Source organism: Dipodomys merriami, unplaced genomic scaffold (assembly GCF_024711535.1).
Source record: "Dipodomys merriami isolate MVZ:Mamm:240054 unplaced genomic scaffold, mDipMer1.0.p SCAF_2, whole genome shotgun sequence".
NCBI lineage: Eukaryota > Metazoa > Chordata > Mammalia > Rodentia > Heteromyidae > Dipodomys > Dipodomys merriami.
In genome coordinates, this window is record NW_027203381.1 from 112556825 (window position 1) to 112583402 (window position 26578).

The following is a 26578-nucleotide window of genomic DNA, read 5'->3' on the forward strand; positions in this document are numbered from 1 at the left end:
GACAAACACCAAAAATAATGAAGAGAAATTAAAATAAATGTACTGGAATATAATTTAGAATGGTAACAATTTGTTCGACATAAATGCCATTTTCTCCTATGAAATAAAGATACTCTGTGTCTGAAGATTTCTCATCTTTTGCGTGAACTCAGAAACTATTGGAGAGAAAATGTCCATTATATTAATGATTGAGAACTATTTCATCTTGTGATTAGTCTCTAGCCAGTTCTCACAGCCAGTTACATGGAATTTACATTGTTTTTGACATTATAACATTTGTAGAGTTGATTTAAAAGATGCTGGAAACCATGTGTAGGTTATATCTCTTAGACTTTTTCTGTTCTGACCAATATATGAGGAAAACCTATAAGAATTTTGTGCGTGCATTTCCATTTCTGTACTTCTGTCCATTGGTATAATAACAACAATCTAAGTTTATAAGCTGACCTGTACAACTAGGGGAAATAACTAGAACAACTAAAATTGTTTAAAACCTAAACATATTCAAACTTAGCAAGGGTGAGGAAGAAATAAAAATATTATTGGAAACAATATGAACTGGAAGAATTACTTTGGGGAAACCTTTGATTTTATCCATTCAGGAAGAGCATTCAATCACCTACCTCCAGAAATTTTAGGTATGTCTCAATACTCAATACAAATAGACACATTTGTTCTCCTGATATGATTTATATTAAAAAGTAAAAATTTGTAAATTCTGATCACTTAAAAATGAGTTACATTCTAGACTTGCAAGGGGCAATACAGAAATAAGAAAAAGATCTATAACTCATGAATTTTAATCCCAGAAATATTAGAGCAAAATCAAGAGGAATGCACAATCTTATTTTTACTATTAATGTTTATCTACAGAAAAACAAATTTAGTAGACAGAATATTTGTAATCTTTTAATTTGGTGAGGTGTAAGGGTTTTCAGGGTGGTATCATCCTTTCTGTTTTATCTGGGCTGGGTGATATTTTGTACCAATGATTGGCACATAATTATTCTTTATAATTCAAAAATGGCATAGTGTAAAGCAGGCATTTCCATAAGTTGCTCATCCAGTTGTACATTTAATTCAGTGAGCAGACTTCTATTCATCTTCTCTCTTAGTAGGTTAATAACTTGTTAGAAATAATGAATACTTTTGAGTTGTATTAGAAAGTATGCCCTCACGTTCTCAGTGTTTCAATCCCATCCCTCCAAAAGCAACAGCAAACCTTATAAACTCATAGGAAACAAGTTTTGTAGCAAAATATGGTTATTTAATATGTAAATTTTGACAAAAATGGAGATTGCAATTTGGACCCATTTTAACTAGAAGACAAAATAAATATTTCTTCAAGCTAGCATACAATCCAATTAAAAATAATGGGTCAAAATGAACACTATGCATTTCATTTAGAGTTGGATGTACAGCTGAGGGTTCTGAAGACATTCCATGATTTCTCATGTGAAGGAACTTGGAGAGAGCGGCAGCAGGACAGGAGGACACAGGCAGTCGGCTCAGCAGTGGAGGGAACCCCTCAGTAGAAGCCATAGGACCAGTATCTTCCACAGCACAGTGGGCGGCAGCAGCCACAGCCATAGCCACCATAACCATAGCCACCATAGCCACCATAGCCACCATAGCCACAGCCACAGCGATAGCCACAGCCTAGGCCTCCATAGCCATAGCCCAGGCCTCCATAGTAGCTGCCGTAGTAGCACATGGTGTCAGGAGTGGACTGTTGTGACAGGAGCAGGAGGTGGGATTGTTGAGTCTGGATGTGTCTGTGTGCCAGCTGCCTTTTATACCCCTGGGTGGTGGGTGGGAACCACAGGCATGTGAGCATCCTGTGCTCCCTGAGAGCTTCCCCCAGCATCCTGAGCACCTCGATTTGGTGCATAAACAAGGCCCTCATAGCTGGGATGGTTTCGCTTCTATATTAGGATTTTGTGATCAGTTTTTAAGCCAAATTCTTCTGTAATTTTAAGATTTTCTTTGACTCTATATTTAGTTTATTCAAAAAATATGATACCATATACAGTAGGATATCAATCATGAGAATGGGTATTCCATGACTATTTTTATTCTGCTTCCATTTGTCTATAGGGGGGAAACGTATTCATTTTGGACTTTCTGTCTTCTCTTTATCTCTCTCTCTCACACACACACACACAACAGGGACACACACACACACGCACACACATCTCTCTCTTCATAACTCCTGTATTACTCAGGTCTTCCTCTGTCCCTTTCTTCTTTACTCTTTCTCTTACTGAATACCTTACCGGCAAACATTCCCATTCTCCTCTTTTTTTATTTTTATGTTTTTGTTTTTTGAAGAAACTTTGATCTAGCACCTCATGTATTGCTCTCTTGGTCATGAATAATGAGGTAGTCATTTTTTATATTATGATTGCTTAAAGACAAATTACTAAGTCTGTACATATATTTGAGACTTATTCAGAAGCCATTTTTATTTAGCACACATTGCTTGAAACATAAAGAAAATAAAGGTCTATCTCAGTACCTTAAATTCTACACCAGTACCTTAAATACTACAACATTCAGTGTTTTTTTTTACTTTTTCTTATTGTGAAAATACTGTATAGAGGGGTTGCAATTACCTGGGCAAAATAATAAGTACATTTCTTATCAAGCATTGTTGCTTCCTCCTTTGTTTCCCCTTTCCATCCCTTCCCATCCCCCCACCCAATCCTCCCCCCCACCCTGACCAAAGTTGTAAAGTTTGTTTTTTGACATAACAACTTGTACATCTCATTGTTGCAATGGTTCCACCTGTATCCCTTTTTAAAGGATTTGTTTTTTTCCCTTCCCCTCCACAAATTATACCATCAAATACAGTGAAAGCAGGGGTTATACCGTGGGGGAGGGACATACAAAGCATCAAGAAAATAATCTTACAAATACAACATTCACTCTTACAAAAGGAAATATAATGTATTCTTTCTTTTGAAATTTTAGGCCTTTAAATATTGATAGATAGGCAAACATATCTAATATAAACATATATTACATGTTTGTAACAATAATTAAAATAGATTTTAATCACCCAGATAAAGTTTGAAGCCTGATTGTATCAGTCAGGATTTCATCAATGGTGTTTATTTTGAAAATATTATATTGGGTAAATAACTTTGGGTAAAATGTTATGATTTCTTGAACATCAAATGAAACATCCTATATTCAACATGTATAAAATTCATTAGTCTAATGGTTATTTTACGATGTCCTACCGATTTGTTAGAAAAAATAATAATGAATATAATTTTGGGGAAATTTCAAAGGAAAATGTGGACTCACAGTATCAATGCACGTAGGAGACAGATGTCTTGGTGCATTAACGATTATGGCTCTGAGATGGTTAGAAATCACATCTGGAAAAATTTGAAACCAAATATGGAGTAATCAGCAATCATCAGATAGGGATTTTACCAGTCCTGGTATTCACTGAGAGGTAAGATGGAGGAAGAATCATGTAATATGTGTGCCAGAAATTATCTCTCTTCTGAGATACCATGCTTTCTAACATAGCTTGTACTTAAGGTGTCAATCGTAGACAAAGGCAGGAATGATTATATATAGTGACAGGATAAAAGAATATTTTGGGGATTAAAGCATCTTTGAAAAGTTTGTTGTATGAAGGCCTGGTGTGGTAGCATATGCTTAGAATCATAGCTACATCAGATGCCAAGTCGGAGCTAAGCAATCCAAGACTAGCTGGGCAAAAGCATGAAATCCTGTTTGACACAACAAAATGCAGTGGGAAGGGGCTGGTTGCATGAATCAAGTGAAGGAACATTTGCCTACTGAGTTCAAGGCTCTGAGTCCATTCTCAGTATTGTAAAAAGATAGGATATATGACCCAGCAATCCCACTTTGGGGCATTTACCCGAACAATCGCAAACAAGGCTATACTAAAGCTACCAGCACAACTATATTTATCACAGCATTATTAACCATAGGTAACATGTGGAACCAACCCAGATACCCCTCAGTAGATGAATGGATCAAGAAAATGTGGCATACACACACACACACACACACACACACACACACACACACACACACACACACAGATACATAAAGAACAGGATAAAATGCAAACATAATGAAGAGAAATTAAACTGAATGCATGGGGGCATAATTCAGAGTGAGATCATTTTATTCAACAAGAATGTCATTTCCTCCTATGAAATAAGTACAGTCAACCTTCTGTGTTTTGGATTTCTCATCCATTCTTAGAGTAAACTCAATCTATTTGGGGAAAAATTTACCTGTACATTAAAGAAGGAAAAATATATCATCATGTCACCATTCTCTAAATAAATATTCTGGATAGTTAGTGAAATTTATGTTACTTTTAGCATCATTTGAAATGTATGAGTTGATTTACAAGTTACAAGAAAATACATATATGTTATATATATTAGATTTTTTATTGTTCTGTCAAATATATGAGGAAATGCTATAAGAATTTTGTGGGTACATTTCTATTTCTGTGTTTGTATCTGTTGGTAAAGTAACAATAGCTTAGTTTATAGGCTTGGATATATACTTAGGGTAATCTATTGGAATAATTGAAATGTTTAAAAACCTAAATAGAGTCAGGCTTAGCAAGGCTGAGGTAGAATTAATTAGAAACATTATTGGAAATAGATTGTATACTGGAAGAATTACTTTGGGAAGCCTTTAATTTTATCTATTCATGAAAAGCATTCAGGGTGCCGACACCCTATTCAATAAAAGAGATATACTTTTACTGATATGATTTACTAATAAAAAGTAAAAATGTATAACCCCTTATTATTTGATAATGAATTGTATTGTAGACCTGATGGGGTGATAAAATACTAAGAAAAATCTCCTATCCTCATGAGTTTGAATCTCAAAAATAGTAAATAGAGCAAAATAAAGAGGAGTTCACAATCTTATTTTAACTGTAACTTGTATCTACAAAGAATTGGAGATGACAGAATGTTGGTAACATTTTATTTCTGTAATATGGAAATGTTTTCAGGGTGCCATCATCATTTCTAGTTTTTCTGGAGTGGATTATATTTTGTACCAATGACTGACATCTAATTCTGATTATTCTCTATAATTCAAAATGACAGAAGATAAAGTAGTAATTTTTGTTATTTCCACAAGTTGCCCATTAAGTTGTTCAGTTAACCCACTAAACAGGTTTCTGTTCATTTTCTCTCTTGGTTAATAAGCTAGGTTTAATGATTTTTAAAGAAATAATTATCGTTTTCTATTATATTAATTCCTCCTCTCATTCTCGGTACTTTAATCCCATCTCTCAAAAACTATAGCAAATATTATAAACCCATAGGAAACAATTTTTATAGCAAAATACAGTTTATTTAATAAAATATATCTTTGCACAGAAATGGAGATTAAAATTTGAACCCATTTAACCCCAGAATACAAAACGAAAAGGTTATTTCTTCAAACTATTACACAATCCAAGTAAAAACGAATGGAATAGAATAAGTACTAGGTATTTCATTTAGAATTTCTCTGATAGTTGAATGTATAGTTGAGATTTCTGAAGACATGCATAAATTTCTCATGTGAAGGAACTTGAAGAGAGCTGCAGTAGGACAGGAGAACACAGGCAGTCGGCTCAGCAGTGGAGGGAACCCCTCAGTAGAAGCCATAGGACCAGTATCTTCCACAGCACAGTGGGCGGCAGCAGCCATAACCATAGCCACCATAACCATAGCCACCATAGCCACCATAGCCACAGCCACAGCCACAGCGATAGCCACAGCCTAGGCCTCCATAGCCATAGCCCAGGCCTCCATAGTAGCTGCCGTAGTAGCACATGGTGTCAGGAGTGGACTGTTGTGACAGGAGCAGAAGGTGGGATTGTTGATCTGGATGTGTCTGTGTGCCAGCTGCCTTTTATACCCCTGGGTGGTGGGTGGGAACCACAGGCATGTGAGCATCATGTGCTCCCTGAGAGCTTCCCCCAGCATCCTGAGCGCCTCAGTTTGGTGGATAATCAAGACCCTCATAACTGAGATAATTTTGTGCTTACATCAGAATTCCATGATCAGTTTATGAGCCAAATTCTTTTATCATGTTCAAGCTTTCTCTTACTGCATATTTAGTTTATTTAGCACATGAGACCTCCATACACAGTACTATATAAATCAGAAAATAGGTATCTCATTTCTATTTTTAGTCTGATTGTTTTCCATTTCTCCATAAGGAAAATTTTTTGCTTAAATCTGTACACTCTCTGTCTCTCCTTCACTGTCTCCCCTCTTTATCTATACCTCCCCCCACACACACACACTTCTCTCTGCCTTTATTCCTCCATCACTCCTTCCTCTTTCCCTTTCTTCTTCACTTTTTCTCCTTATTTAGTTCTGCACACTTTGCTGCCAAGACCCAGATCCCATATCCCTCTCCTTCTATTCTTTTTATAAAAGTTTCATGTTGACAGACTGCATAATAATTTTTGTCCTGAAAAATGAGCTTGTTGTTTTTTAGGTTTTGATTACTTGGTAGAAACTCACTAGAGACTGTACACATATTTGACACTTATTCCAAAGCCATTGTTTAGTGCACATTATTGAAACTTCCCTGAAAATACATGGTCATTTATAAACTAGAACACTAAATACTACAACATTCAAGCTGCAAAAAGAGATATAATGTTTGGTTATTTTTTTTATTTTAGATCTTTAGTGAGTAGACATATAAGCATATATAGTATATTGTACATATTAAGTGTTTGTTCCAATAATTAAAATAAATTTGCATCCTAAGCTTGTCAGGATTTCATAAATAGTGTTGATTTTTTAAAAATTGTCTGGGGTAAATAATTTTGGGTAAAATGTTGTGACTTCTTGAACATCAAGTGAAACATCCTGTATTTACTCCATATTGTGAAAATTCCTCAGTTTAATGGTCATAGAGATTTGTTGAAAAAACTGAAATAATTGATATCATTTGGGGGAAATTTAAAGGAAATATGTGCACTTGCAAGTATAAATTCTTATATGAAAAGGATGCAGCGTCTCAGCACATTGAAGATTATGGCCCTGAGATGGTCAGCAGATATTTGGAAAAGTTTGGCACCAAATACTGAGCAATCAGTAGTCATCAGACAAGGTTTTTATCCATTGTGGTATATTCACTGACAGGTAAAGTGGAGAAAGAATCCTGTGATATATGTGTCAAAACTTATCTCTCTTCTGAGACACCAAGCTTTATTACATAGCCTGCAGTTACGGTGTGATTAGTAGGCAAAGACAGATATATAGATATATATATAGATATATATATATATATCTATATATATATAGTGACAAGATAAGGAAATGTTTTGGCAACCACAATATCTTTGAAAAGTTTCTTTTCTTAAGGCCTAGTGAGGTAGTACATGTCTATACCCATAGATATGCCTGATGTAGAGGAATATGGAAATCCATGCTGGGCAGAAGAATGAAATCCTATTTGTAGCAACAAAAGAGAAAAGAATAAGTGGGAGGGCCTGGCTGCATGAATCCGGAGATAGAACACTGGTCTAGGGAGTACAGGGCTCTGAGTTCCATTCCCTGCATTGCAAAAAGTAAGTGGATAAATTACCATCAATTGACTGGCTGATCAATTGTGGTTTCTGCATCACATGAAAGATTGCATGATATAAGAGTAACAAACTGATTTCCGAATCCTTGAATTTGGAGGTACACAGAAACTTTGGGGAAATTCTAAGCCAGTATTGTTTTTCAGTATTATCTCTGTTGTCTGTTTTCTCTCATTTCCCTGCATCTGCCATCGGTGCTCCTTTTTTTCACATGTATGTGCTCACACAATCCCCAAAAACATAGACACAGAGAAGAGCAGGATCAACATCAGAAGTAATAAAGAGAAATTAAACTCACTATCCCGCGGCATAATGTAGAGTGGTAAGGTTTATTCAACATAGACTTCATTTGCTCCTGTGAAATGAGGATAGTCAACTGTCTATCTCTGGATCTCCATTCTTTTGAATGAACTTAGAAACTATTTGGGAATAAATGGCATTTATATTAAAGAAGGAGGGATATTTCATTTTGTTAATATTCTCTAATAACCTGTTCTCACAGCTAGTTATGTGGAAATTACACTGTTTTTAGCATGGTAAGATATTTAGAGCTGATTTAAAAATACAGGGAAACATACATAGCTTATGCCAATTAGACTATCTGTTGTTTTGACAAATGTATGAGAAAAACATCAGAATTTTGTAGATTTCATTTCTCTGTATGTGAGTACCAGTAAAGTAACAAAATCTGAGTTAATAAGTTTGGATGTACAATTAGAGAAATATGCTAATATAAGTAAAATTGTTTAAAACCTAAATATTGGGAGCCTTAGCAAAGCTGAGGAAGAATAGGAAGAATTAACAGCATTATTGGAAACAGAATGTGAACTGAAATAATTGCTTTGAGAAAACCTTCAATGCAGGCACCTACATCCAGAAATTTTAAGTCTGTTTCTATACTCAATTGAAGTGGACACATTTGTTTTCTTGATATGATTTAATATTAAAAAGCAAAAATTTGTACTTGCTTATTACTTGAAAATAAATTGCATTCTTATTTCTTACAGGAATAAGAAAAGATCTATCCTCATGAGTTGGAATCTCAGAAATATTAAATAGAGCAAAATAAAGAGGAGTGTACAATATTATTTTAATTTTAACTTCTATCTATAAGAAAAAATAATTTAGAGGACTGAATATTGGTAACGTTTTATTTTGGTGACTTGGAAGGGTTTTCAGGGTGTATCATCCTTTCTGTTTTATCTGAGATGGGTTATATTTTGTAGAAATGATTGCCACACAATGCTGCTTATTCTCTATAATTCAAAATGACAAGAGATAAAGTAGGCATTTCTGCTATTTCATAAGTTACTTATCAAGTTCTACATTTAATTCAGTAAGTAGCTCTCTGTTCATCTTCTCTCTTAGTTAATAATCTTAGTTTAGTGATTTGCTAGAAATAATTCATACTTTTGTATTATATTAGAAATTAACCCCTCTCATTCTCAGTCCTTAAATACCCTCTCTCCAATACCAAGAACAAACACTACAAACTCATAGGAAACAATTTTTGTAGCAAAATATGGTTTATTTTAATAATATCTACCTTTTCACAAAAATTGAGATTGAAAGTTGAACCCATTTTACCCCAGAGTACCAACTGTAAACATAATTTTTCAAACTATGACACAATCCAATGAAAAAAGTAATGGGTTAAATGAGCACTATGTATTTAATTTAAAGTTGGATGTATAGTTGAGATTTCTGAAGTCATGCAAAAATGTCTCATGTGAAGAAACTTGGAGAGAGCTGCAGCAGGACAGGAGGACACAGGCAGTCGGCTCAGCAGTGGAGGGAACTCCTCAGTAGAGGCCATAGGACCAGTATCTTCCACAGCACAGTGGGCGGCAGCAGCCACAGCCATAGCCACCATAGCCATAGCCACCATAGCCACCATAGCCACAGCCATAGCCACAGCGATAGCCACAGCCTAGGCCTCCATAGCCATAGCCCAGGCCTCCATAGTAGCTGCCGTAGTAGCACATGTGTCAGGAGTGGACTGTTGTGACAGGAGCAGAAGGTGGGATTGTTGAGTCTGGATGTGTCTGTGTGCCAGCTGCCTTTTATACCCCTGGGTGGTGGGTGGGAACCACAGGCATGTGAGCATCATGTGCTCCCTGAGAGCTTCCCCCAGCATCCTGAGCACCTTGATTTAGTGCATAAACAAGGCCCTCATAACTGGCATAATTTTGTTCTTATGTCAGAATTCCATGATGGGTTTATGGGCCAAATTCTTCTTCCATTTTTAAGGCTCTGTTTAGTTCTATATTTAATTGATTCAATACATGTGAACTCACCACTCAATATGATATACGTCATGAAAATAGGAATCTCATTTCTACATTTGCTCTGTTTTGTTTTTATCCCTCCTCAAAGAAGAGTTTTGTTGTACACTTCTCTTTATGTGTCCCTTTTATCTTCCTGTTCACTGTCTGTGTCTCTCTGAATAAAAGCAAAAATGATAGAAAGAAAACTAAATATATTGAAGCACCATTTAGAGTGGTAACAGCTTATTAAATATGAATTTCATTTTCTCATATAAAATAAACATACCCAGCCTTCTATATATTTGAGATTCCTCATCCATGGTTCATCTGAGCACATGTGGACACTTTGTGAAGAAAATGTTTGCATTTTTATTAAACAAATACAGATATTTCATCATGTGTGTATCCCCAAATAGCCCAGTATCTACTCTATTTACACAGAATTTATAGTGCTTTGGGCATCATACATTATTTCTGGATGATTTAAAGAATACAGGAAAGCATATGTAGGTTCTCTCAAACTGTTGATTTTTGTATGTAACATAACTAATGTATTTTTCAATGGTCTAAAGAATCAATTATAATTTACTTATAGCTATTTTATTTTAATTATTTTTATCTTTCAGTAGTTGTACAAATGGGTTATATAGTTCAGCATTTTCGTTTATGAGTACAATGAATCAATATTGAAAGCTATTGTAGTCCAGCTCAATCTTACTTAGTTCTTACATTTGCCAAGCAAAGCAATCTTTATTTATACCATGTTTTCATATTAAGAGAGGTTTGGCAATAGAAAGGAGTATTCACCCCAAGTCTATATCTGTCTTACATGCAGATTTCCTTTAATAACATGTAATAAGACCATTTGTACAAGAAGAATGCTCTAATTTCTTTCCTTCTTTCAATTGAATTAGAGTTATTGAAGTTATGTAATAGTTTCCTATATCCCATCATTTAAACAAACATTATTTCATTATTGGGGAGATACTGAGAGACAATGGGATTATATTATCATTAGTGTGACTATACTTCCAAATACAATCTATCATTGCCAGCATTATGCACTATAAGACACAGCTGTGTTGCAAAGCCATTTGAGAATATCAAAATGTCCCCAGGGCATTGCTATTGAGTTCTTTATTGGGATATTTTCAATGTTGGAGTGTACATATACATATTTACATATACATAAATTATTTACAAGGTAGTTTGTCATGTCCAAGACAGATGAAAAATAGAAAACCATCAGAATCTGAAAATAAAGTCCAAGTTACTATATTATATGCATGCTACTTGAGATAAAAAATACCAAGACAATGATTCTATTAACATGATACATCTGATACCAAATAGTAAGTATTGAGATCTATTAAAAATGTATCCTAAAATTAAAAATAGTGGACTAAAACATTGCCTTGGTGATCAAGTTGCAGCTACACAAGGAGGAGTTCCAAAACATTTGATTTGTTGATGACCCAAGGTAAAGAAGGCAAAATCTGCAGATGGAGGTGACAGGGACAGCCCAAAGACTCAGTCACTGTTGTATAGAGCAGGAATTCATTGATGTTTTGGTGACACTATTCCTTGGAAGAGAAAATGGGTACAACTTCATACTTCCTCTCTCCTTTTTTCTTCTTCTTTCTAATATCACAATTATAACGATGATAAATAGAATTTTAATGCGGTATCAATGAGTGAAGTTAGTGCACGTTTTATGTGCCAGTCCTAGAACTTGAACTCAGGGCCTGGACTCTGTCCCTGAGCTTTTTTGCTCCAGGCTAGTGCTCCACCACTTAAGCCACAGCTCCACTGCTGGCTCTTTGCTGGCTAATTAGAGATAAGCATCTTACAGATTTTCCTTCTGGAGCTGGCTCAGAGCCTCCATCCTCAAAGCGCAGTCTCCCATGTTAACAGAGTCTGGCTACATTTTATGAGACATTTAATCACAATATTTCATTAAGTTGAAACACACTAGACCTGACATTTCTGTGAATTTGTTTAGTTTTGTTTTTCAGGTATACTTGGGTGAAGTTTGTACTTTTGGAAATAAATAAGAGATGTTTAGTAAAAAAATAAAGTGAACTTGGAATAATTTAGTCTGAATGGTTCTACAGATGTTGGAGCAAAATTCGTAGAAGCAGTATCTGTCTGAAGAACAGGAACAACTGGAGCCACAGTCACAGCAAAAACACCACAGTTCTGAGCAACAGAGCATTTTACAAGGCAAAGGCCTCTCCTAGCCACATATCTCCAACAGTTATTTATGGGACATAATAGGCTCATTCATTCACCCAAGAGATATCTTTATGTACATTTTCATTTGTTTCTTCACTCTGAATAGACGGATTTTACCTTGATCTTGTTTTCCATTACAGTGTATTCCTTGGGTCTCTAGAGGTAGAACTTTAGTTTCTAATGAGATAAACCCACCTATGCCTTTTGAAATTCTCACGTGATAATGAGAAAGACCCTTATCCAAATTCAGGGTTCTAACAGGAGCTACATAATAGGACAAGAGATGTTTCTATGGGGAAAAAATACCCCAAAGAGTCTATTACCTGCAAAACCAAGAGAAACTTCTGGTATTTGATTTGAGGAAGCAACTCCATATTATTGTCTACTTTCTGTTTACTTTTATTTATGGTAGGAACTGAAAATTACATTTCTTAGGCTCTTCTCTTAGAAGCATTTCAAGACAAAGTGTCCCAATAAAAGGCTGACAGTCAAAATTCAATATGATTGATTTGAAAAGAACAGGAAGTCCTTTTATTGAACAACGAAGGGGTGATGTATTCCTTTCAGAATGTGTGAGCCTTCACAGCAAGTTGGAGTTAGTCTCCTGAGAACTGCCTGTGTTTCCTGAGGTTTCCTCACTCAGAGGCTCAAAAGGAAGTCTCAGCTGTGGGGATGCATTTCTTCATTTTTTTTTCCTCACAAAATTCTCAGTGGTTGAATAACCTGCTATTTCTCTTACTTTTATACTTTTTCCTATACTACTTTTAAGTCCTATTTGATGCATTTAGTTATGTCTTAATGGGCACATAATATTTAGGATATGAAAGTTACAAAATCAAATGCAAATTAATGCCCACATTTTTATTAGTCTGAAATAAAATCTCTCTGGTGGTTTTTTGTTTGTTTGTTTTGTTTTGGTGTTGGTCATGGGGCTTGAACTCTGGGCCTGGGTGCTGTCTCTCAGCTCTTCAGCTCAAGGCTAGTACTCTACCACTTGAGCCACAGTGACACCCAGCCTTTTCTGCTTATGTGGTGCTGAGCACTCAAACTCAGGGCATCATGCATACAAGGCAAGCACTACCACTGAGCCACCTTCCCAGCCCTCTTTGGTTGTTCTTGAAAACAAGGAATGTCCCATTTAAAATACTTTTTTTAAAAAAAACAATTAGCAATGATAACATAATGTATTTCCACTAACTTGATTGTCAGAACTCTTGGTGACACTTAATCTATTGATGCTCAATATAAAATGATGCCTTTTTCTCCATGTTGGTATGGCTTCTGTATTTGTTGCAGGACTGCCCCCTAACTGGTAGGTCCAAACTTTGAGAGGTAATAGGATTTCAAGGCTCTGACATAATCAATGGATTAATCCTTAGATTGATAATTTGATGGCATTACAGTATTGGAATTGGAGGGAAACTTTCAGAGATAAGGCCTCCTTGTAGTAAATAGGTCACTGACACACAGGATGTAGGCTATATTTTGTACAGGACCCCTCTCAGTTTCCTAGTCATTCTGATATAAACAATATTTGCCACATAGTCTTACCACAAGAAACCTGCCTCACCTAGTACCCAAAGCAACAGGTCCAGCACAACTTGGACTGAAGTACTAACCCCAACTAAAGCTTTTTTCTTGTTTATGTTTACCTCATATATTTGCAGTAAAAGTTGTGGTCAATAAGATGGTCATTTATTTTGTGGGAAGTTTCAAATAATATTCTCTAAACAATAGATCCTGAAAAAGTCTTACATATATGTACAGAAAGTAGTAACATGTTATCAACTAATCACACTATAAAAACAGCAAGCACATTCTTCTAGAGCAAAATTCAGTAAACCAGTTTGACCAGAACAAACTGTATCCAAACAATGAAAAGGGGGGAAGGAAAGGAAGAGAAAGAGTGAAAGATGGGGAAAAATGGAAACCAAAAATATTTTAGAGGAATAGGAAACAAAACAGAATGAGAGTAGAAATGGGAGAACAAATTTCAAAAATGTTTATCAAATTATATACTGAAGTCACATCTATTCGATAAATTAAATATAGGATGTGTTAAAGCCTTAGAAATGAAAGAATTTGGCTCACAAAACAGATCATGGGATTCTGATATGGGAACAAAATCATCTCTGTTATGAGGGCCTTGTTTATGCACTAAATCGAGGTGCTCAGAATGCTGGGGGAAGCTCTCAGGGAGCACATGATGCTCACATGCCTATGGTTCCCACCCACCACCCAGGGGTATAAAAGGCAGCTGGCACACAGACACATCCAGATCAACAATCCCACCTTCTGCTCCTGTTGGAACAGTCCACTCCTGACACCATGTGCTACTACGGCAGCTACTATGGAGGCCTGGGCTATGGCTATGGAGGCCTAGGCTGTGGCTATCGCTGTGGCTGTGGCTATGGTGGCTATGGCGGCTATGGTGGCTATGGTTATGGTGGCTATGGCTGTGGCTGCTGCCGCCCACTGTGCTGTGGAAGATACTGGTCCTATGGCTTCTACTGAGGGGTTCCCTCCACTGCTGAGCCAATTGCCTGTGTCCTCCTCTCCTACTGCAACGCTCTCCAAGTTCCATCATCACATGAGAAGTTAGCGAATGTCTTCAGAAATCCCAAATATAAATACATAGTGTTCACTTAAACTATTCTTTTGTTTAACCCATTATGTTGTGAAAGATATATTTTTAATAAACCATATTTTGCTACAGATGTTGCTTCCTATGAGTTCATAATGTTTGCTGCTGTTTTTCAAGAGATGGGATGGAAGGATTGAGAATAATAAGGTGTCATAATACAGTAGAGAAGTATTAATTATTTTACCAAATCATTAAGATTATTAACTAAGAAAGAAGATGAAAGAAAGCTCCTTATTGAATTAAATGTACTACTTGATGAGCAACTTGTATAAATAACAAAAATGCCTACTTTATCTCCTCTTGTTTTGAAATATAGAAAAAAACAGAATTATGTGTCCATAATTGGTACAAAATATAACCCACCCCAGATAAAACAGAAAGGATGATACACCCTTCCATATTACCAAAAGTAAAGCTTATCAATAGTCTATCTTCTAAATCAGTTTTAAATAGACGTTAAAATAAGATTGTGAAGGCATAGAATTCCATTGTGTATATATACCACATTTTCTTGATCCGTTCATCTACTGAGGAGCATCTGGGTTGGTTCCATATCTTAGCTATGGTAAATAAGGCTACAATAAACATAGCCGTGCTGGTAGCTTTAGTGTGGTCTTGTTTGTAAGCATTTGGGTAAATGCCCAAAAGTGGGATTGCTGGGTCATAGGGGAGCTCTATGTGGAGTCTTTTGAGGAACCTCCATCCTGCTTTCCAAAGTGATTGAACAAGTTTACACTCCCACCAACAATGAAGTAAGGTTCCCTTGTGTCCACATCCCCTCCAGCATCTGCTGTTATTAGAGTTCTAGATTTTAGCCATTCTAACTGGGGTGAGGTGGGATCTCAATGTTGTTTTGATTTGCATTTCTTTTATAGCTAGAGAGGTTGAGCATTTCTTTATGTGTCTATTGGCCATCCTTCTTTCCTCTTCAGAGAAGTTTCTCTTTATGTCTTCAGCCCACTTGTTTATTGGGCAGTTGTTTCTTTGAGGATTTGTTGTTGGGGGATTTAATTTTTTGAATTCAAGGTATATTTTAGATATGAGACGCTTGTCCGTTTTATGGCTAGTGAAGATCTTCTCCCAATCCGTGGGGGACATTGCCCCATTTGTTAGGAAATGGAAAGGCTTGGAAAAAATTATATTAAGTGAAGTAAGCCAGGCCCAAAGAAACATAGGTCCCATCGTTTCCTTTATTTGCAATTGTTAGTATATGTATGAGTCAAGCAGAAAAGTTCAGATAAGGTGATGTTAGGGAAATGAACCCTAAGATATGTATTGAAATGTTTTTTTTCTTTCATGTGATTGTTTCTAACACATTTATAAGTTTATTTCTTTGTTGCTTTGTATGTCCCTCCCCCACAGTATAACCCCTGCTTTCACTGTATTTGATATCAGTATAATTTGTGGAGAGGAAGGGGAAAAACAAATCATTTAAATAGGGATACAGGTGGACCCATTACAACAATGAGATGTACAAGTCATTATGTCGAAAACGATCTTTACAGTTTTGGTGCGGGGGGGGGGGAGGGAAAGGGGTGGGGGGAAGAATGGGTGGGGGGTCAGGGGGAGGTTGGGAAGGGATGGGAAGGGGAAACAAAGGAGGAGGATACAATGCTTGATAAAAATGTACTCATTATCTTACCCATGTAATTGTAATCCCTCTGTACAGTATTTTCACAATAAAAATAAATAAATAAGTAAAAAAGAAATGTACTCATTATCTTGCCCATGTAATTGTAACCCCTCTGTACAGTATTTTCACAATAAAAAAATAAAATAATAAAATAAGATTGTTCTTTCTTGTTTATTTTCTTCTATTTAATATTTCTGATAGGAAAATCAGGAGGGTAGGAGATCTTTTTTCTTATTTTTGTACTGCCTCATGCAGATCTAGATGCAATTCATTTCAAGCAATAACCAGTTATAAGCTTTTAATACTAAATCACATCAGGAGAATAAATGTGTCCATGTCTGTTGAGTGTAGAAACAGATCTAAAATGTCTGGATGTAGGATACCTGAATGCTCATCATGAACACATAAAATGGAAGGTTTCCCCAAAATAATTATGGTTCTCATTCTGGTCCCAATATGTTTCTAATTCTTCCTTAGTCTTGCTATGCCTGAATGTATTTAGGTTTTAAGCAATTTTAACTATTCTATTTGATTCTCCTAATTCTATATCCAAGCTTCTAAACTTCAAAATTGTTACTTTATCAACAGACACAAACACATAAATGGAAATACATGGACAAAATTATTATAGGTTTTCTTCATAAATTTGACAAAACAAAAATCTAACACACATCACCTACATATATTCTCCTCTATCTTTTAAATCAACTCTAAATTCTTTAGGATGCTAAAAGAAAGTAATGTAAGTCCCATGAAAATAGCCATAGTACTACTTTATTTAAAGAACTGTGACGTGATGGAATCTCATTCCTTCTTTAATATACAGATAATCTTCAAAATAGTTTGAATTCAGTAAAAAGAATATGAGAAATCCACAGATATAGGTTGATTATTTATTTCATAGAATAAAATGATGCTTATATTGGATAAAATGTTCCCTCACTATATTATGCCTCCATTCAATTCACTCAATAATTTTTCATTATTATTTTTTCTTTATATCTTGTTCTGTATATAAAAATAACTAAGTATGTGTGTGTTTGGGGTTTGTGAGTATATATGTATATAAAACACAGGAACAGTGATAGTGACATACAGATGCAATACTGTCTTGGAAAGTTTCCTCAGTTTCTCTGTACCCCAAAAATCAGTCATCTGAAAATCAGTTTGTTAATTCGATGTCATGCTACCCTCCATATTATTCAGAAGCCCCAACTGATTAGACTACCATGATAATACATGTGAATATTTTTGCCAATGCTGAGAACAGAATTCAGAGCCTTGAACTCACTAATCAAATGTTCTATCACTTGATTCTTACCCTTCTGTTTTGTTTGTTGTTTTGGTGCGTTTTTTGTGCTGTTGTTTCAAAAGGATTTCATTTCCAAAATACTATCTTGTGTATGTCTCTATTTGTCTCACCATTCTGTTGAGCCCCTTCTCTTCCCTAATTCCAATAAGCATATGTACAATACCAGGGTACCAAAACCAAATACAGTGACAACAGGGGATATACCATGGGGGAAAAATCTACAAAAGAAACAAAAAATCAGAGTAGAGAGGAAGATGGTGGAGGAGAAGCTGGAGGCTAAACAAGCTCTCACATAGAAATCAGTTTTAGTGTTCCAGTGAACAATCCTAAGCCAGAGAATCACACCAAGTGAGCCATCACAGTACAGAGAGTTAGGCCAGAGAGGGAAAATCCAGGAAAGTAGACAGATCTGAGCACTTGCCAGCAGCCACCGCTGCGCCAGCAGCCACCGCTGCGCCAGCAGCAGTGGCATAGCCGCCATACCTGCAACACAGAGAGTCCGGGACTAAGGAGCCAGATGCAGTGGGCAAGCAGATTCTACTCAACACCAGCAAGAACCAACAAGGAGCAGACATCTTCATCCTGCAGTTCGCAGACCAGAGACGACCCAGGAACCAAGACTCGCCATGAGTACAAGCCTAACGTCCTCACTCCTTCTCAGGGAGCAGAGGAGGGAAGGCCACCCCTCCCTCACCACTACCACCATCTTGGATACTCACAAAGCTCGGCTGAGCTGCTAGCTCCAACTCAGGCCTTGGAAGAAAACTAGAGTCATTTAGCAGGTCACAAGAACCTAACCTGACCTGCCAGACTCAGCGCCACCCAGGGAAAAGTCACCCAGCTCAGGCTGCCAGCCCCAGGAGTGGCTTTCTTCACTGGGTAATCAGAGCCAGAGGCTGCCCCTCCCTTTAGCAGCCTTGACAATCAATTGAAATTCAGTAAACATAAACCCTGAGAGGGGCTCTAGGCTGGGCTCTGTGAGTCTCTCACCATCCAGCCACTCAGGGAAAAGCTACTGTTCGCTGAAAGGCCTCAACTCTACCCAGAACCTAGCCTCATCACAGCATCTCCAAACTTGAGGAAACAGCCATCTCCCACTTTTGTGATACTCAAAGCAGATCTCCCTCCCATTGAACTAGCCTGGGAGGAGGGTCACAAAATCCTGGGTAAAGCAGAACATTTTTCTGCCTGCTCAAACAAACTGACTTAAGAAACCAACCAAATCACAGGAAAATCAAACACCAGAAGCAGACCAGAGACTCTAACAAGAGGCTGGTTAAAGACACAAGGGAGATACAGGATCTTCCCACCCCTCCCAAAAAAATCAAAGAACTTTTTTTTTCTTTTTTTCTTTTTTTTTAATACCTTTTATTAAAAAAAATTTCTAAAACTTTTTTTTAATTTTTAATTTTTACCTTTTAAAAAATTGTTTTCTAGTAATTGTTTTCTTCCTCTTCTAATTTTTATATTAGGGGCATATGTGTGTGTGTGTTTTTCTTTCTTTTTTCTTTCTTTTAAAATGTTTTTTTCTTTTTTGTTTAGTTCTATTGAACTTCTGATTTTTTTCTTTCTTTCTCATTCTTTTCACCTTTACTTCTCTTTCATTCTTCTTTGTGTGACATAAGTGCTGTTTGGCACATCCTCAGATATACCCATAGTCGATTATTAGACTTCATCCCCCATTGTGTACACACTTAATCCACAAATTTATTACTCAATTCAAAACCTCTTAGACTTAAATTCCTTAATAGTAGTACTAACTCTTTATACCTATATAATATTTTAAGTATTTTTATTTTTAAGTTTTTCACATCTTTATATCCCTCCCCTTCTCTCATTATATCCACATTCTTCTCTGAATATTTTGTTTTCAGAACTGCATAATTTTTAAGCGTTGCTATTTTTAATTTTTAATTTTCTATTTTTCCCTTTCTCTTTCATCTTTTTTTCTTTCTCTCTACTTTCATCCTATCCAACCTTTGTCCTGCTATGAGATTAGGGCTTAGTTAACTCTCTCAGTGCCCTCCCACATTTCTCTATTCCTAATTTTACCCACATTTCTCCCTAAACCTAATAATTTCTGGTTTGCCAAATTCTTCTTTGTGGTTTGGAGCCCATTAATATATAATTGTTTGATGTTGAATAGATATATCTGTTGAGTTAGAGTGTATCTGCAGACTATTGACTGTACAAATACAGACTTTGGTTGATGCTTGCCTTAAGATAGTGTTCTAGAACAAAACTGGTGTTACTTTCATCCCAAATGGGCAGAGTAAGATGGAAAAACACAAGAAAAATGGCAAGTCCGGGTAACTCAACTCCCATTCATGATAATCAGGAGACAGAACAGATGATGAATAATCCAGAGGAGTTCCCAAATAGCTCTACAAACACTGGTAAATGAAAAGTTTGAAAACATACAAAGGACTCTGTATGAGCATGATAGGGAGAGAGAGGAGTCAATCCAAAGGTTTATACAGGAATATCATGAGCGTGAGGAAGCTACTCAAAAACTGATACAGGATTTGTGTGAGCAGCTTGAGAATACTCAAAGAGAAAGGCAGAAATGGCATGAACAGGCTGAGAACACTCAAAGAGAACTACAGGAATGGCATGAATGGGAGTGGGAGGAAGCTAATAAAAGAGTAATACAGGAATTGAGAGAGCAGGATGAGAATACACAAAGATCACTGAAGGCATTCATGGGATCCATTAACAAAGAGCTGAAGGAAGTTAGGGAGACCACAAAGGGAATGCTGAATGGAACCCAACAGAAGGAATAGGAGTCCAAGGAACCCATAACCAATCAACTAAGTGATTTGAGAATAAACACTGAACACCAAATTAAGGAAGTAAACAAGTTCATACAAGATCTAAAACAAAGCTTCAACAAAGAATTTGAAGCCATCAAAGCTGACCAATTAGAAGGAAAAGAAATAAAAAACAAAGTAGAAAATCTTGACAGCAGGTTAGACTATGCAGAAGATCGAATCTCGGGGATTGAAGACAGCCTAGATATTATAGAGAAAGAACATACAACCATCCAAGACAAGTCCAAGAAATATGATAGATCTATCCAACACATGGAAGACACCATCAGAAGGCCTAATCTAAGGATAATGGGTGTAGAGGAGCACCTAGAAACAGAACTTAATGGTCTAGGAAATTTGTTTAACAGAATCCTAGCAGAGAACTTCCCAAACATGCAAAAAGATATGCCTATTCAGATACAAGAAGCTTTTAGAACTCCAAATAGACCAGACCAGAATAAGACATCCCACCGTCACATAGGATCAATTCAGACCAAGGAAATGGTCCTTAAAGCTGTCAAGGAGAAAAGATTAATCACCTCTAAAGGGAAAACTATTAGAATCACCCCAGATTTCTCAGCAGAGACAATCAAAGCAAGAAGAGCCTGGAATGATGTATGCCATGCCCTAAAGACAAACACCTATCTACCAAGAATACTGTACCCAGCTAAACTCTCCTTCATAATTGAAGGCCAAATGAAAACCTTCCATAGCAAAGAAAAATTGAAACAATACATCTCCACCAAACCAGCCCTACAAAAGATTCTTAAAGATGCCCTACACATAGAAAACCAACAAGACCATAATAAAGACCAAGAAACCACACCCAAACAGAATTCAAGAACCATAAGAGGAACCTAGTAGCTGCAGCCCCCAAGAAGGTAGATTAAATGGCAGGAATTCCCAAATACCTCTCAGTCCTATCTCTCAACATTAACGGACTTAACTCTCCAATTAAGTGACATAGACTGTCTAGTTGGATTAAAAAGCAAGATCCTCATATCTGCTGCCTTCAGGAGTCACATCTTGCCCGTAAAAACAAACACATTTTCAATGTTAAAGGCAGGAACAAAATCTACCAAGGAAACGGCCCCCATAAACAGGCAGGAGTTGCAATCCTAATATCAGATAAAATAGACTTCAAATTAAATTTCGTGAGAAGAGATAAAGAAGGTCACTACATACTAATTAAGGGATCTCTCCTTCAGGAGGATATTACAATTCTAAACATCTATTCGCCAAACAACGGAGCAACCAAATTTATCCAAGAAACACTACTTTCCCTCAAATCCCACATAGATCCAAAGCCATTAATTGTTGGGGATTTTAACACACCACTCTCCCCACTAGATAAATCAACTTGGCAAAAACTCAAGAGAGAAACCGCAGATCTAAACAACTACATATATCAACTAGACTTAACAGACATCTACCGAACATTTCACCCAGCAGCATCAGAATACACGTTTTTCTCAGCAGCACATGGAACGTTTTCTAAAATAGACCATATTTTAGGCCACAAAGCAAACTTGTCCAAATTCAGAAACATTAAAGTTATCCTTGCATTCTCTCAGACCACGATGGAATAAAATTAGAACTCAACACCAAAAGCCACCAAAGAAAGTCTGGTAACACATAGAGGCTGAACAACACACTGCTGAATCACGAGTGGGTCATGGAAGAGATTAGACAGGAAAATTCAAATGTTCATCATATTCAACAAAAATGAGCACACAAATCACCAGCTTCTCTGGGACACAGCAAAGGCAGTACTCAGAGGCAAGTTCATAGCTCTGAGTTCCTACATCAACAAATTGGAGAGAACTGAAACCAACAATTTAATGAGACATCTGAACCTCCTTGAAAAAGAGCAGCAAGATAAACCCCAATCCAGTAGATGGAAAGATAATTAAAATTAAATCAGAATTAAATGAATTAGAATCCAAAAAAACTATAGAAAGAATCAACAAAACAAAGAGTTGGTTCTTCGAAAAAATTAACAAAATTGACAGACCCTTAGCAAATCTTATCAGAAAAAGAAGAGAACACACCCAAATAAATAAACTCAGAGATGAGAATGGAAACATCACCACAGAAACAATCAAGATTCAGAACATTATAAGGGAATATTTCTCAAAACTTTATGCTAATAAGTTTGAGAACTTGGCAAAAATGGACCTTTTCCTAGCAAATATTGACATGCCAAAACTAAACTAAGATGAGTTAAACCATTTAACAGGCCCATATCAAGCATTGAAATAGAAAAAGCAATAAGAGACCTCCCAGCTAAGAAAAGTCCAGGACCAGATGGTTTTACAGCAGAATTCTACAAGGACTTCAAAGCAGAGCTCACACCAATTCTCCTCCAACTCTTCAATGAAATTGAAAGAGAAAGTTCACTACCGAACACATTCTATGAAGCCATCATCACCCTCATCCCAAAACCAGGCAGGAACTCATCAAAGAAAGAGAACTATAGACCCATTTCTTGATGAACATTGACGCAAAACTTCTCAACAAAATTTTGGCCAATCGACTTCAACAATTCATTCAAAAAGTCATATACCACGATCAAACAGGATTCATTTCAAGGATTCAAATTCATTTCAGGATGCAAATCAATTAATATAATTCATCATATTAACAGGAGCAAGGATAAGAACCACATGGTTATCTCAATAGATGGAGAAAAAGCATTTGACAAGATCCAACACCCCTTTATGATGAGGATTTTGGAAAATTTAGGAATCCATGGAACATTCCTCAATACAATAAAGGTTGTATATGACAAACCTACAGCCAGCATTATACTTAATGGTGAAAAACTAAAGCCATTCCTCTTAACTCAGGAACAAGACAAGGATATCCACTGTCTCCACTTCTCTTCAACCTAGTATTAGAATGCCTAGCTACAGCAATAAGACAAGATGCAGACATAAAGGGGATCCAAATAGAGACAGAACAAGTAAAACTCTCCCTCTTTGCAGATGACATAATCTTGTATTTAAAGTATCCCATAGACTCCACTCCCAAATTACTCAAGCTGATTCAAAACTTTGGCAAAGTAGCAGTGTATAAAATTAACCCTCAAAAATCAATGGCTTTTCTGTATGCCAACAATGAAGAAAAGTGTGGCTGAAATTAGGAAAGCAACTCCATTCATAATAGCCCCACAAAAAATAAAATACCTAGGAATTAACCAAAAAGTGAAGGACCTCTATGATGAAAACTTTAAAAACTTGAAAAAGGAAATCAAAACAGAACTTAGAAAGTGGCAAAAACTTCCATGCTCCTGGATTGGAAAGATCAACATAGTGAAAATGGCAAAACTTCTAAAGGCTATCTACAAATTCAATGCAATACCTATCAAAAGTCCAGCCCCATTCTTCAAGGAAGTAGACAGGCAATCCAAAAATTCTTGTGGAACAATAAAAGACTCCAAATAGCAAAACCAATCCTCAACAGAAAGAACACTGCTGGAGGAATATCAATACCAAATTTCAAACTCTACTAGAAAGCCATAGTAATCAAAACAGCTTGGTACTGGCACAAGAACAGACCTCAGGACCAACGGAACAGAATTGAAAACCCAGAAATGAACCTACAGACCTATAGTCATCTAATCTTTGATAAGGGAGCTAAAAAAATAGAATGGAAGAAAGACAGCCTCTTCAGTAAATGGTGCTGGCAAAATTGGTTAACTACTTGTAGAAAATTAAGGCTAGATCCTCCTATATCACTCTGCACCAGAATCAACTCCAAGTGGATCAAAGACCTCGGAGTCAAAGCACACACTCTGAAAACATTACAGGATGGAATAGGAGAAACCCTAGGTCTTGTTGGCACAGGCCAAAATTTTCTTAATAGAAACCCAGAAACACAACAAATCAAAGAAAGGTTGGACAAATGGGATTACATGAAATTTCAGAGCTTCTGCATGGCAAAGGACATAGCTAGCAAGATCAATAGAAAGCCCACAGATTGGGAGAAGATCTTCACTAGCCATACAATGGACAAGGGTCTCATATCTAAAATATACCTTGAACTCAAAACATTAAATCCCCCAACAACAAATCCTCAAAGAAACAACTGCCCAATAAATAAGTGGGCTAAAGAGTTAAAGAGAAACTTCTCTGAAGAGGAAAGAAGGATTGCCAATAGACACATGAAGATATGCTCAACATCCCTAGCCATAAAAGAAATGCAAATCAAAACAACATTGAGATATCACCTCACTCCAGTTAGAACGGCAAAAATCAAGAACTCTAACAACAACAGATGTTGGAGGGGATGTGGACAGAAAGGAACCTTACTTCATTGTTGGTGGGAGTGTAAACTTGTTCAACCACTTTGGAAAGAAGTATGGAGGTTCCTCAAAAGACTCCACATAGAGCTCCCCTATGACCCAGCAATCCCACTTTTGGGCATTTACCCTAATGTTTACCACACTAAAACTACCAGCACAACTATGTTTACTGCAGCCTTATTTACCATAGCTAAGATATGGAACCAACCCAGATGCTCTTCAGTAGATGAATAGATCAAGAAAATGTGGTTTATATACACAATGGAATTCTATGCCTGCATCAGAAAGAATGACATTGCCCTATTTGTTAGGAAATGGAAAGGCTTGGAAAAAATTATATTAAGTGAAGTAAGCCAGGCCCAAAGCAACATAGGTCCCATGGTTTCCCTTATTTGCAATATCTAGTATATGTCTGACTCAAGCAGAAAAGGTCAGATAAGGTGATGTTTGGGAAATGAACCCTAAGATAGGTATTGAAACGTTTTTTTTTTCTTTCATGCGATTGTTTCTAACACATTTATAAGATGATTTCTTTGTTGCTTTGTATGTCCCTCCCCCACAGTATAACCTCTGCTTTCACTGTATTTGTTGTCAGTATAATTTGTGGAGGGGAAGGGGAAAAAACAAGTCATTTAAATAGGGATACAGGTGGACCCATTAAAACAATGAGAAGTACAAGGCGTTATGTCAAAAACGAACTTTACAACTTTGGTGGGGGGGGGCGGGGAGGATTGGGTGGGAGACGGGTGGGGGTAGGATGGGAAGGGATGGGAAGGGGAAACAAAGGGGGAGGCTACAATGCTTGATAAAAAATGTACTCATTATCTTGCCCATGTAATTGTAATCCCTCTGTACAGTATTTTCACAATAAAAAAATTAAAATTAAAACAAAAGAAACAAATCACATAGTACATTAAAATCAACAACAAGAAAGAAAATCTCTTGTGTTTATGTCTTGGAGTTTATTTCACTTAGCGTCATGGGGGAGGTAGAGCAAGAGGAAAAATAGGAGAAAAATGAGGGAAGGGCTAACAAGTTTAATAAGAAATGTACTTACTACTTCACTTACACATCTGAAACCTCTCTATACATCACCTTGGCAATAAAAAAGAGGGAGACAAATGATTTCATGCTTTTGCCCGGGTAAGCCTTGGATGGCTATACTCCTACTTTCCATGTGGCACAGCTATTATTATAGGCACATCCTATCACCAGGCCTTAATATAACAAAATTTTCAAAGACAGTTTAGTCAACAAAATAGTCCTTTATCTTTTCATTATAAATAGCCATCTCTGTATTTGTCTGCAAATGACACCTTAACTAAAGGCTATGTTACAAAACATGCTGGCTCAGAAAAGAAATAATTTCTGCTTAGGTCCATTACATGATTCTCCCTTTATGTTACTTATCAGTGAATACCAGGACTGGCAAAAATCCCTGTCTCATGACTGCTAAGTACTCCATATTTGATTTTAAATTTTTCCAGATATGATCTCTAATCACAACCTCAGCCATGATCCTTAATATGCTGAAATATTATATCTACCTCCTATACATTTTTGCTTGGGAATCTATATTTTCCTTTGAAATTTCCTCCATACTTTAGCAATTGTTACATTATTTCTAACAAATCACTAGGACATTGTAAAATAACCATTACATGAATGAATTTTACATAAAGTTGAATACAAGACATTTCACTGGATGTTCAAGAAATCATGACATTTTTTCCAAAGTTTTCAATATATTGAAAAT

General features: G+C 36.5%; 4 protein-coding genes across 4 annotated transcripts; 1 reads left to right on the forward strand and 3 right to left on the reverse strand.

Annotated features, from left to right (window-relative positions):
• Nucleotides 1-1528: 1528 nt before the first annotated feature.
• On the reverse strand, nt 1529-1714 carry LOC138831762 (keratin-associated protein 20-2-like). The gene has a single exon (XM_070028797.1). The coding sequence runs from the start codon at nt 1712-1714 to the stop codon at nt 1529-1531; it is 186 nt and encodes a 61-aa protein (XP_069884898.1).
• Nucleotides 1715-5661: 3947 nt separating this feature from the next.
• LOC138831764 (keratin-associated protein 20-2-like) lies at nt 5662-5844 on the reverse strand. The gene has a single exon (XM_070028799.1). It carries the CDS (start codon nt 5842-5844, stop codon nt 5662-5664), a length of 183 nt encoding a protein of 60 aa, XP_069884900.1.
• Nucleotides 5845-9417: 3573 nt separating this feature from the next.
• Nucleotides 9418-9600, reverse strand: LOC138831763 (keratin-associated protein 20-2-like). The gene has a single exon (XM_070028798.1). The coding sequence runs from the start codon at nt 9598-9600 to the stop codon at nt 9418-9420; it is 183 nt and encodes a 60-aa protein (XP_069884899.1).
• Nucleotides 9601-14445: 4845 nt separating this feature from the next.
• On the forward strand, nt 14446-14631 carry LOC138831765 (keratin-associated protein 20-2-like). The gene has a single exon (XM_070028802.1). It carries the CDS (start codon nt 14446-14448, stop codon nt 14629-14631), a length of 186 nt encoding a protein of 61 aa, XP_069884903.1.
• The last annotated feature ends 11947 nt before the right edge of the window (nt 14632-26578 follow it).